A 12,689-nucleotide genomic window follows, 5' to 3' on the forward strand; every position below is an offset into this window, starting at 1 on the left:
CGAAAGGGTGGGACGCCTAAAGGCCGACTAACCGAAAGGGCAGGACACCTAAAAGCCAACTCACCAAAAGGAAGCAATGCCGAAACGCCAACTCACCGAGTAGGGCTTGAGAGCGATTGGTCCAGACACCCGCTGGCCGGGAAAGACGGGAGGGTGGGGGTCATTTTCCCACACAAGACCGCCCGTGGCTGGAGGGTGACTGGGCGCTCTGCCCCCGAGCACCAAGGTCTAAGCAGCCAAAGGAGTGCATCACTCGGGACAACCACCTCTCTCCCACGGCTATGGCCGCCCTCCGCCTCGACTCCCCAGTGCGAGTCGGCAGCGCACACACACACACACACACACACGGGGCTGGGTGGAGCAAAGTTGGGGACAGTAGTCTGGTCCATTCGCCCACCCACTGACCGTGATGCACCGCCACCGGACTCCGACCCCCACACCAGGGTGAGTCACCCCCCCGACCCCCCGACCCCCAGACCCCGACCCACACACGGGGTGATTCACCCCCCCCCCCGGCCGTGGGGACAGACCGCCCGGGGCATTGGCAGCCACAGTAAATCGCTTTTAAAACGTGGGGGGGGGGACACAAATTCCCTGGCGGACCGATGACAAGTGTGCATGACAACAAACAATTTTATCTCCTCCCACTCCCCCCCCCTCCCCATGACAACAAGAAGCACATTTCATTTATTGTTTAAACACAGTAATACCGTCTGGTTGCCTGCATAATGCACACAACAAGCTCCCACGCACAGAACACCAGATAATCTGCCGGTGTGGGTGTCTTGGCCTGGTGGCGGTGCAGTGACTCTGTGTGGGTGGAGGGACTAGACTACTGTCCCCAACTTTGCTCCACCCGGCCCCGTGTGCGTGTGTGTGTGCGCTGCTGACCCACAGACCGTCACAGTGCAGCTGCTCGGGGGAGACGAGGCGGAGGGTGGCCGTGGCCGTGCGAGAGTGGGGGCTGTCCTGAGGGATGCGCTCCTTTGGCCACTTACACCTTGGTGCTCGGGATCAGAGCGCTTCGTCACCATCTAGCCCCGGGCGGTCTTGTTTGGGAAAATGACCCCCACCCTCCCATCTCCCCCAGTCAGTGATGTGATGGATGCGGGGGTCTGGACCAATCGCTGACAAGTCCTGCGCCCCCGGCGATGTCATGTCCGTTATTTGGCTTTTCGGCATTGCGGCCTTTTGGTGTGTTGGCTTCTAGGTGTAGCGGCCTTTCAGTGAGCTGGCGTTTCGGCATTGCGGCCTTTCAGTGAGTTGGCTTTTAGGTGTCCCGCCCTTTCGGTTAGTTGGCTTTTTGGCTTCGTACGCTTTTGGTTATTTGGCTTTTCGGCCGTTTCTGTTTGGTTATTTCGCTTCCACTTCTTTGCTTCGGCTTATCGTCGTTCAACGCCATGTCTGCACACAAATAATGTAAGCCAAGGTACATTGTACAAGTCTTATACAAGTCCATAGTAATTCATGGTTGTACTGTGTGGATCAAAAGCCTAATGAGTGAAGGGAAGAAGCTGTTCTTGAACCTAGAGGTAATGGTGTTTGACACTGAGAGGCAGCAGCAGTACCAGATGTTTCATAGTGCTGAAGCCTCCGCATTCGGGCTTGAATCAGAAATCTTCTGAGCCTGAAGCATGAGTGCTACCAATTGAATCGCAGCTGACAATGTTTCAGTTAGACAATGACAATATATGAGCAGTTTAAATATAATTTCAAGTCCGCCTGAGAGCACAATCAAAACGGTCTGCATTTCAACAGCCTATAACCGCCAATCTCATTTTGAAAGGATATATGGATAAGTGATGTGAGAAATGGAAAAGGTCATGTTGATCCATGAGGTACTTTCTCCGATTGCAGTTACATTCATATATAGAGCAGTGATGGAGGAAATTTATTTTACTTCTAATCCACAGTGCTCCTGACCTGGCTGTAAAGTGCTGACACCAAGTACAAATTCACATCGTTCACTTTGATAAGCACATCGTTTTTTTATAAATGCAAGAAAACACCTTCCAATCAATGTTTTTTTTTAAATAATTGAACTGTAATGCTTTGATAGGTGTGCAGAAAGTTAAAATGGATTCCATTTTTTTTTGGTCCCCTTTACATTATTTTGCTGGAGTGAGCAATTGCCTGAGTATCATCCGACCATTCGGAAATCAATTGCCCGGAATGAGGACAGTGGCGATTTTCCTTTTGATTTTCATCAGCTTGCCACTTCCGTGAATAATTATAGTCTTGAATTTTGGATGCTCACAAAGGTTGATTTTATATGCAAACATACACTACATATTCAATGGCAATGCATTGAACATAAAAGACAAAAACTGTCAGTGCATAATTTGTAGAGTAGGGCCACTGGATGTTGTAAACAAGGAAGAGTTTCAGGTTGGTGGGACAGTAGGGTGTAAGTGGTAAGAACTCAAGAAATAAAATAAAATAAAATAATTTGAAGTGTCTGAGACATAATCAAAGACTTTCAGCCTGCATTTTTCTTTATATGCCTTCCATATGCTTGATCAGTGTTTTAATTTCATTAAAGCCACTAGGTCATAAACTATAGTCATGAACACCAGTCTGAAGAAGGGTCTCAACCCAAAACTCACCCATTCCTTTCCTCCAAAGATGCTGCCTGTCCCGCTGAGTTACTCCAGGTTTTTGTGTTTATCTTCGGTTTGAACCAGCATCTGCAGTTCCTTCCTACACATGAACTATGTCAATGCGGGCTACAATATTCTTCATACTTGCTGTCTGTAATGGGTTGGTCTGGAGAAGATCGAGGCCTAATGATTCCACGCTCAAAGTTGCAAGTTACACTGCATCGACCTTTGAGATGTCCAGTTAAGTGTACAGCTCCTTCCAACTTTGTTAACTGGAAGTCAATTTTTTGGTAGACACAAAATGCTGGAGTAACTCTGCGGGACAGGCAGCATCTCTGGAGAGAAGGAATGGGTGACGTTTTGGGTCGAGACCCTTCTTCAGACCATTTTATGGATTCTCTATTATTGTAATGGAGGTGAGTTTTTATCTTCCAAATCTTGTCGCCCTATTGTCAGTGAATCAACACTTCATATTTGCTTCTATCTTTGCACATGATAAATTAGGGGGTTGGACAGGCTAGATGCAGGAAGATTGTTCCCGATGTTGGGGAAGTCCAGGACAAGGGGTCACAGTTTATGGATAAAGGGGAAATCCTTTAGGACCGAGATGAGAAAAACATTTTTCACACAGAGAGTGGTGAATCTCTGGAACTCCCTGCCACAGAAGGTAGTTGAGGCCACTTCATTGGCTATATTTAAGAGGCAGTTAGATGTTGCCCTTGTGGCTAAAGGTATCAGGGGGTATGGAGAGAGGGCAGGTACAGGATACTGAGTTGGATGATCAGCCATGATCATATTGAATGGCAGTGCAGGCTCGAAGGGCCGAATGGCCTACTCCTGCACCTATTTTCTATGTTTCTATGTTTCTATTAGGGATTTGTGCTGCATTTGTTTGCAAATTAAAGTACAAAAATATATATATAAATAATGTTTTCAATAAAGTCACATTTTTGCGAGCCAACCTTCTGCTTAAACAGAACCTCAGATGAGTACAGAAAATGCAATTTATTTGCAGCCATTTGTAAACTGATGTGTACCTTGCATTTGAAAATACCTTGGGAATTTTATTTGCATAAATTTGATTTGTTAAGGTTGATATTACTTACCACAGCTACTGCATCAGAGGCCAAAATCTCTTCAGGACTCATTACGACAAAATAGGCTACATTTGTTAAAATATAGCAAACAGTGACCACCACCATTGAAATGCAGATAGCACGAGGTATATTTCTGGAAGAAAAATACAATTTGACATTTTTTCACTGAACACTCTAAAGTCTTGTTATGTAAGGTAAATATTTTCTCAAGCAGACATTGTTATATTGAGTTATTATTTGCACAAACTGTTTTAGTAATACAAATAATCAAACACTGTGCATACAATAGCTAATAGTTATTAATTCCTGTCCATTATATCAAAAGCATGATCTTATTTTATATTGGAATGAATGTTGTCCTATCATTATTATGTTTTCTTCAATAGTATAACTATTATGTTTTCAGAAATGCTGTAATTAAGGCGTTCAGTTATTCCATAATCATTTGTTTTTTTCATTTACATAATAATCATTATATGAATTCAATAGTACACTCATAATTTTGCTCAGTTGTATTGTTTTCATTCTCATGATGTTGTATACTACAAGCTTATTCAGTTGTACAACACATGCATTCAGTTGTTCTATGATCATTATGCATATTCAGTTTTAGTCAGTAATATCTGTTGTACTGCATTGCAATCATTGCCATAGATTTTCATAAGCAATGAGTTTATCTAACATTGATGGGTTTGGTTTAACCAAATACTTGTTTACCAGAAGCAGCATCAGCATGCTAATTTATTTCCTTCTGTTGGCTTGTACTTCACTAGGAGACAATAAGAAAATTGACTTCCTCGTTCAGCTCGTTCAATACTTCAGAGATGTATGTATGTATGTATCACTCAAATGACCTGATTAGAATTAGAATTAGAATGCCTTTAATGTCATTCAAACAAACAAAGGTTTGAACGAAATTTCTCAATGGTCTCAAACATAGATTTGCAAGCATTGCTTCTTTGTGCATCCCAGAGGATGATGATTCCCATGTTATAGCTGTGTTATACATCCCCCCAATGAATGAGGTGTAACTAAAATCTATTATCCTGAGTAATTGTTAATCTGTTTCAACAAATTCCATCTTTTATTTAATGTAGGCATATTCTAAGACATTGTTCGACAGTGCACAATATTTCAATGGCTGCAGACAGGAATTGGCACTCAAATTGTAGAGGCTTTCAGTTGTTCAGTTTAAAGCTTTCCATAAGTAACAAGCAACACCTAATTCTGAAATTCAAGTTAATGGGTTGGATTGATCCAAAATTATCGCCTGCCCAGAATTCAATTGGTTACTTTTTTCTGAATTCACTGGTCAGTTAAACCACATGCTAAATGGAGGACAACACTTCACAATCTGCTGAGTTTCTTATAATCCAACCGTATGAAAAGTGAATTATCTAGTTTTATGTAACTAACGTCATCCCCCGTCCCCATTATACCCTATCCCTTCACTGTGCTCAAACTGGCCATGCATCTATTCTTCCTTCATGACCCACCCCCCTCTCTTCCACCTATATTCCTTCCTCTGGCTTCATAATTCTATCCTTATCTCACACCTTTTGACTTTTTATCTCTGTCCTTTGTCTAGCCATCTGTCTATCAACTCCCCCCTCCTCCCAACCATATCCATATATAACTCTCCAGGCTTTATCCTGCCCCTCCTTCATCCCCGTTCCTACCTCCACCTCCACACGCTTCAATCAGTCTGAAAATTAGTCCTAACCTGAAACATTACCTATTGATGTTCTCCTGACCCGCTGAGTTTCAGTACTTTGTATCTTTTTACCCTCTGCACAGGAGAAGCTTTCTGGAAAGCAGAGCTGTGATAAGACATAATGCTTTGAAGCCTTGAGCCCAATAACTGGAAAATCCTGTCAACATTCAATCATTTGTTTCTATCAATGGTCTGTGAACTATTTTAAAATCCTTTTTATAAACAGTTATATTATTTAAATATATTCAACTAATTAAAAGATAATCTTAAATATATATTTGTAAGAATGTTGTAACATCATCATGTACAATTGTTGCAAAGATACAGTTGCCATCTCTAAGTCATCCAACTGAGGACTGGATGCAAAGAGCATAAGGCCACTCTCCCACTGTTTACGTTTCAAATTTATAACATCTGTCATATTTTATTTTTGTGTCTATAACAGAGGTCTCCGTTGACTGGTTAGCATACAACAAAAACGTTTCACTGTACCTCGGTACACGTGACAATAAAATAAACTCAACTCAACACAAATTCAACTCAACGAGTTATGGAAGAGTGCAGTAGAGCTCCAGACCCTGCCCCAATCGCATGCAGCGTAGCATAGATGTGCATGATTAATGTAACATGACTGCATGACTGTATGCATGACTTCACCTTGACAATGACGCTAATTCGAACCAAATCATCATATCAAAGCTAAAAATGATAGTCATTCTTTGATTCTCAGACAACTTGTAGGGTCAACTCTCAGGGGTAGGTAAGGTTTGGAGCATTTGCAAAGCTCTCAGTTGGTGAAAATTCTGGTCGCCTTATAAGAAATTACAGGCTGCACTCAGTAACAGCCTACAAGGCAACCCATGACTTAACTCCTTAATAAGGAATAGCAGGACAGGATTAAGCCTTTTCTCCTCTGCTCCCCTATCACCAGAAAATAACAGTCACCAGCCTATCATTAATGCCTAATTGGTCTCTAGTCCCCAAATCCAACCCCACAATCCATCACAAGGTTTAAGGCTGAATTGTGTGGTTAGCCCCCTGCTGAGAAGATATAGAAAAATGAAACAGCTGTAGATTTTCAGTCTACCGAATCTAAAGGGCACACATAGACCTGCTGGCAAAAGATGACAAGGTGTATAATATTCCCTGTTGAGCCTTAACTAATTGACAATTAATCACATATGGTTCCAATTCAATAACTGTATTTTCCAACCTCCCAATGAATTCTTCATTATCTAAATGTCAACAATTAAGTTGAAACAAACACTCCCACTGCATGAATTATTCTGTGGCATATATAGATAATTATATTCAAGGTTGTCATGACAGCCAGCTCTTTAAAATTTCATTGCAAATAGATCAGGCATAATCACAGTACAAACTGATCAAATCTATTGTTTGGGCAACTGTTTGAAGGGAAATCACACCATCCCGTCCATTAATGTTAATCAAAGTGAATATTATTGTATTGAGACGGTCTATTAAAGTGGCAGAGGCATTCATGGTTACATTGATAGGGATAAAACAAGGGAGACCAAAAGAGATGAAGGAATATCCCTCTTAAAACTCTAACTTTCTTGGTTTCACCACAGACACTGACCAATCTACTAAGTGCCTTATATTTTTGTCTTGTATTTCAAGTATGTGCCACATTTTGCCTTTTGGTGTCTGTTGACTAACTGGCAAAGTGAGGAGCCATTCAACACTTAAACTGGGCCGTGGTAATGATCATGAGAAAAAGGAAACTTAGCATGATGGAAACTCAGTGGAGTGGGTTTCCGGCTACTTACAATAGGGCCTGATAAAAGATAGCCAAATACCAAACTCATATATTTTAAATAGACACAAAGTGCTGGAGTTACTCAGCAGGTCAGGCAGCATCTCTGGAGAAAAAGGATAGGTGATGTTTTGGGTTTAGACTCTTTTCAAGATATATTTTATTCATGGCTTAAACCATAATTCTTCAAGGCATTATTTATGATAAAAGTTCAGAACACTTGGAATCCACAGTGAATTGCTAAATTGTGTATAAAATTAGCCCAGAGGTAGGAGTCAGAGGATGACAGTGGAGGGATGATCTTCAAATTTGGAGACCCATGACCAATGGCATGCCATAGGGATCATTGCTTGGATCTTGATTGTTTGTCATGTATATTACTGATTTAGTTGAGACTGCAGGTGGCATGATAAGTAAATTTGCAGATGACACCAAAATTGGCAAGTATAGTTGACAGTAAAGAAGGTTCTCTAAAATTATACCAGAATATCAGGATATAGGTCAACAGCGGAAGTGATAAGTAAGGCACGGAGGACATGGACTAGTTCTATTCTACACACCATGGACAATTTACAAAAGCCTTCAAACCTGCACATCTTTGGTAAGTGGGAGGAAACTGGAACACCCGGAGGAAACCCACGCGGTCACAGGGAGAACATGCAAACTCCATACAGACAGTACCCATAGTCAGGGTTCAACATGTGTTCCAGGTGCTGTAACGCGGCAAATCTACCGCTGCGCCTCTGTGCCACCCCTGAGTCAATGCTACAAATGATAAGATAATCCATTTTTAACAAGCAACTAGACCAAGTGGGACCAGTTGGGCCCCATTCCCCCAACTCAATCTTCCACCAATCACTCGTTCCCCCCAATGCAACGCGTTCTCCCAACGCAATATTCCACCACTCACCCATAGCACCCAACTGCGCAGGCGCGGCTCATTTCCCCTCATCTCCAGCACTACCTCCCCTCCTCTTCACCCTCGCTCTTCTTTCCCCTCCCCACCTCTCATTCTCTCTCCTTTCCCCTACCCTCAGTCACTCCTTCATTCCCTCCATAACTCCTCTCCTCTCCACTCCCTATCCCCCTTGACGTTATTGTGAGATGGAAGCTGCTGTTTTTTTAATGTAAATGAGATCCCATTATGATGTAATTGTGGAGTGGAACACTGTTGACGGGCAGTTTATGTAAATGAGATCCCATTGTGATGTCCTACCCTGCTAACATAGAAACATAGAAAATAGGTGCAGGAGGAGGCCATTCGGCCCTACGAGCCTGCACCATCATTCAACATGATCATGGCTGATCATCCAACTCAGTATCCTCTACCTGCCTTCTTTCCATACCCCCTGATCCCTTTAGCCACAAGGGCCACATCTAACTCCCTCTTAAATATAGCCAATGAACTGGCCGCAACTACCTTCTGTGGCAGAGAATTCCAGAGATTCACCACTCTCTGTGTGAAAAATGTTTTCCTCATCTCGGTCCTAAAAGATTTCCCCCTTATCCTTAAACTGTGACCCCTTGTTCTGGACTTCCCCAACATCGGGAACAATCTTCCTCCATCTAGCCTGTCCAACCCCTTAAGAATTTTGTACGTTTCTATAAGATCCCCCCTCAATCTTCTAAATTCTAGCGAGTACAAGCTGAGTCTATCCAGTCTTTCTTAATATGAAAGTCCTGACATCCCAGAAATCAGTCTGGTGAACCTTCCCTGTACTCCCTCTATGGCAAGAATGTCTTTCCTCAGATTAGGAGACCAAAACTGTACGCAATACTCCAGGTGTGGTCTCACCAAGACCCTGTACAACTGCAGTAGAACCTCCCTGCTTCTATGCTCAAATCCTTTTGCTATGAATACTAACATACCATTCGCTTTCTTCACTGCCTGCTGCACCTGCATGCCTACTTTTAATGACTGGTGTACCATGACACCCAGGTCTCGTTGCATCTCCCCTTTTCCTAATCGGCCACATTCAGATAATAGTCTACTTTCCTGTTTTTGCCACCAAAGTGGACAACCTCACATGTATCCACATTATACTGCAACTGCCATGCATTTGCCCACTCACCCAGCATATCCAAGTCACCTTGCAGCCTCCTAGCATCCTCCTCACAGCTAACACTACCCCCCAGCTTCGTGTCATCCGCAAACTTGGAGATGTTGCATTCAATTCCCTCATCCAAATCATTAATATATATTGTAAATAGCTGGGGTCCCAGCACTGAGCCTTGCGGTACCCCACTAGTCACTGCCTGCCATTGTGAAAAGGACCCGTTTACTCCTACTCTTTGCTTCCTGTCTGCCAACCAGTTCTCTATCCACATCAATACTGAACCCCCAATACTGTGTGTTTTAAGTTTGCATACTAATCTCTTATGTGGGACCTTGTCGAAAGCCTTCTGAAAGTCCAGAAATAACACATCCACTGGTTCTCCCACTCTACTAGTTACATCCTCGAAAAATTCTATAAGATTCGTCAGACATGATTTACCTTTCATAAATCCATGCTGACTTTGTCCAATGATTTCACCACTTTCCAAATGTGCTGCTGTTCCATCTTTAATAACAGATTCTAGCAGTTTCCCCACTACTAACTGGTCTGTAATTCCCCATTTTTTCTCTCCCTCCCTGTTTAAAAAGTGGGGTTACATTAGCTACCCTCCAATCCTCAGGAACTACTCCAGAATCTAAAGAGTTTTGAAAAATTATCACTAATGCATCCACTATTTCTGGGGCTACTTCCTTAAGTACTCTGGGATGCAGCCTATCTGGCCCTGGGGATTTATCGGCCTTTAATCCATTCAATTTACCAAACACCACTTCCCGTCTAACCTGGATTTCACTCAGTTCCTCCATCTCATTTGACCCCCGGTCCCCTGCTATTTCCGGCAGATTATTTATGTCTTTCTTAGTGAAGACAGAACCAAAGTAGTTATTCAATTGGTCTGCCATGTCCTTGTTCCCAATGATCAATTCGCCTGTTTCTGACTGCATGGTCAGACCTACATTTGTTTTAACTAATCTTTTTCTCTTCACATATCTATAAAAACTTTTGCAGTCAGTTTTGATGTTCCCTGCCAGTTTTCTTTCATAATCTATTTTCCCTTTCCTAATTAGGCCATTTGTCCTCACCTGCTGGACTGAATTTCTCCCAGTCCTCTGGTAGGCTGCTTTTTCTGGCTAATTTGTATGCTTCATCTTTTGTTTTGATACTATCCCTGATTTCCCTTGTTATCCACGGATGCACTACCTTCCCTGATTTATTCTTTTGCCAAATTGGGATGAACAATTGTTGTAGTTCATCCATGCAGTCTGTAAATGCCTTCCATTGCATATCCACCGTCACCCCTTTAAGAATCAATTGCCAGTCTATCTTGGCCAATTCACGTCTCATACCCTCAAAGTTACCTTTCTTTAAGTTCAGGACCCTTGTTTCTGAATTAACAATGTCACTCTCCTTCCTCATGAAGAACTCAACCATATTATGTTCACTCTTGCCCAAGGGGCCACGCACAACAAGATTGCTAACTAACCCTTCCTCATTACTCAATACCCAGTCTAGAATAGCCTGCTCTCTCGTTGGTTCCTCTACATGTTGGTTTAGAAAACTATCCCGCATACATTCCAAGAAATCCTCTTCCTCAGCACCCTTGCCAGTTTGATTCACCCAATCTATATGTAGCTTGAAGTCGCCCATTATAACTGTTTTACCTTTGTTGCACGCATTTCTAATTTCCTGTTTGATGCCATCCACAACTCCACTACTACTGTTAGGTGGCCTGTACACAACTCCCACTAGCGTTTTCTGCCCCTTAGTGTTTTGCAGCTCTACCCATATCGATTCCACATCCTCCAAGCTAATGCCCTTCCTTTCTATTGCGTTCTAACTGCCAGTGCAAGTTCAGGGATTTTTTTCAAACTGGATTTTGTAAAGTTTAAAATGTGAATAACTTGTAAAATATACCATCAATCTGAATGAAACGTTGATAAAGCACATCACAGGACAATGGTGAGTAATGTGGTTCAAAAATCGTAGGGCAATCGTGTACCGTTTTGACGTGGTTCCAGGATCACATGACAGACAGACAGACATAATAACAAACAAGATGAGAGTTTTAGCAATATATAGATAGATGGTTACTTACAGGTTTTCAGTTCAGGTTATAGCAGTAAGCTATTGGAGCTTACAAATATCACCTATTTCTATGCTTTGTCTTTTGTCGATCTATATTTAACCTCTTGGTTTAAGAATTATGGAGTTCAAATAAATCTTAGCAATAGTTAATACACATAAAATAAAATTTATCCTGCTTTTTTATTATAATTTGCTCATGTGGTGAGAAGTCAGTCACAATCTAACACTGCAACCAGTCAACAATTGTTCTGCAACTCGGCATAAAGGTCATGTGTGCAACATTCAACAATCTGTAACATGCACCACTTTCTATTACAGACATCATTAATGGTCTCCCTTCCTTGTGCACTATTATTTAATGTTTAATAATTATCATTATCTCCTCAAAAAAATACCCTGTCCCATCACTGTTTTGTATTCAGGTTGCCAATTAAAATATTCTTATTTTTACAAAAGGAAAATATGCATAAAGTTTGGAAAGCATGGTGTCACATTTGTGTGAACTATGCAAAACAGTTTTAATGCAGCTTTTATCAGGCGACTGAACAATCCTCTCACCAACTAGTGAGCGGTCCTGATCTACCATTTACCTTAATGGAAACTTTCGGACTATCTTTAATTGGATTTCACTGGACTTTATCTTGCACTAAGTGTTATTCCTATTTATCCTGTGTCTGTATATTGTGGACGGCTTGATTGTAATCATCTGCAGTCTTTTCATTGACTGGATAGCATGCAACAAAAGGCTTTTCAGTGACAATAACTAAACTAAAACTAAACTAAGCTTAACTGAAACTAAACTAAACACCAATAAGCCAAGGACCTATAGGGAGCTCCATAATATTTCTCCTTATACCTCCATTTGACCAACGTGTAAATGGGTGGAGGACTAATTAGCACAGTAATGCCTTTGTGTGGGAATTTGTGATGTGTCTATGTGGGCTGCAAATTTGACCAAATTGCAATCCCTAAACCCTACCGACAACCCACCATCACCCTCCATCACAGTTGCACAGCAGATTACAGACTCAGCTTTCTTTCCACTGGTGAAGTGTGGAAAGGAAATGCTTTCAGCATTTGAGATTCACAAGGTAGAGCATAAATCTTTGGGTATTACATGCTGATCATTTCTGCAATGTTTTCTCAGACAAAATATTCATGGCTCCACCACTCATTGTGCCATAAGATGGATGTTAGTGCCACAACACATTGTCTATCCATATTTTTCTAAGTTACAACACCATTTCATACCAGGGATGAAACCGTGTTCAATTTCTTTCCTTTGTTGTCCAGCTTTGCTTTTGCACAGTCCCATTTCTACCTACATAAATCCAAAAAATACATATCCTGTAGCTTTCTGAT

At 41.8% G+C, this 12,689-nt stretch overlaps 1 protein-coding gene across 1 annotated transcript in view; it reads right to left on the reverse strand.

Moving 5' to 3' along the window:
• slc7a11 (solute carrier family 7 member 11) overlaps positions 1-12,689 on the reverse strand; it is a 187,933-nt gene that overhangs the window by 44,502 nt on the left and 130,742 nt on the right. The window contains exon 7 of the mRNA XM_033020694.1: positions 3,707-3,830. Within this exon, the coding sequence (XP_032876585.1) occupies positions 3,707-3,830 (124 nt within the window). The remainder of the gene's footprint in view (positions 1-3,706; positions 3,831-12,689) is intronic.

This window comes from Amblyraja radiata, chromosome 1, assembly GCF_010909765.2.
Source record: "Amblyraja radiata isolate CabotCenter1 chromosome 1, sAmbRad1.1.pri, whole genome shotgun sequence".
NCBI lineage: Eukaryota > Metazoa > Chordata > Chondrichthyes > Rajiformes > Rajidae > Amblyraja > Amblyraja radiata.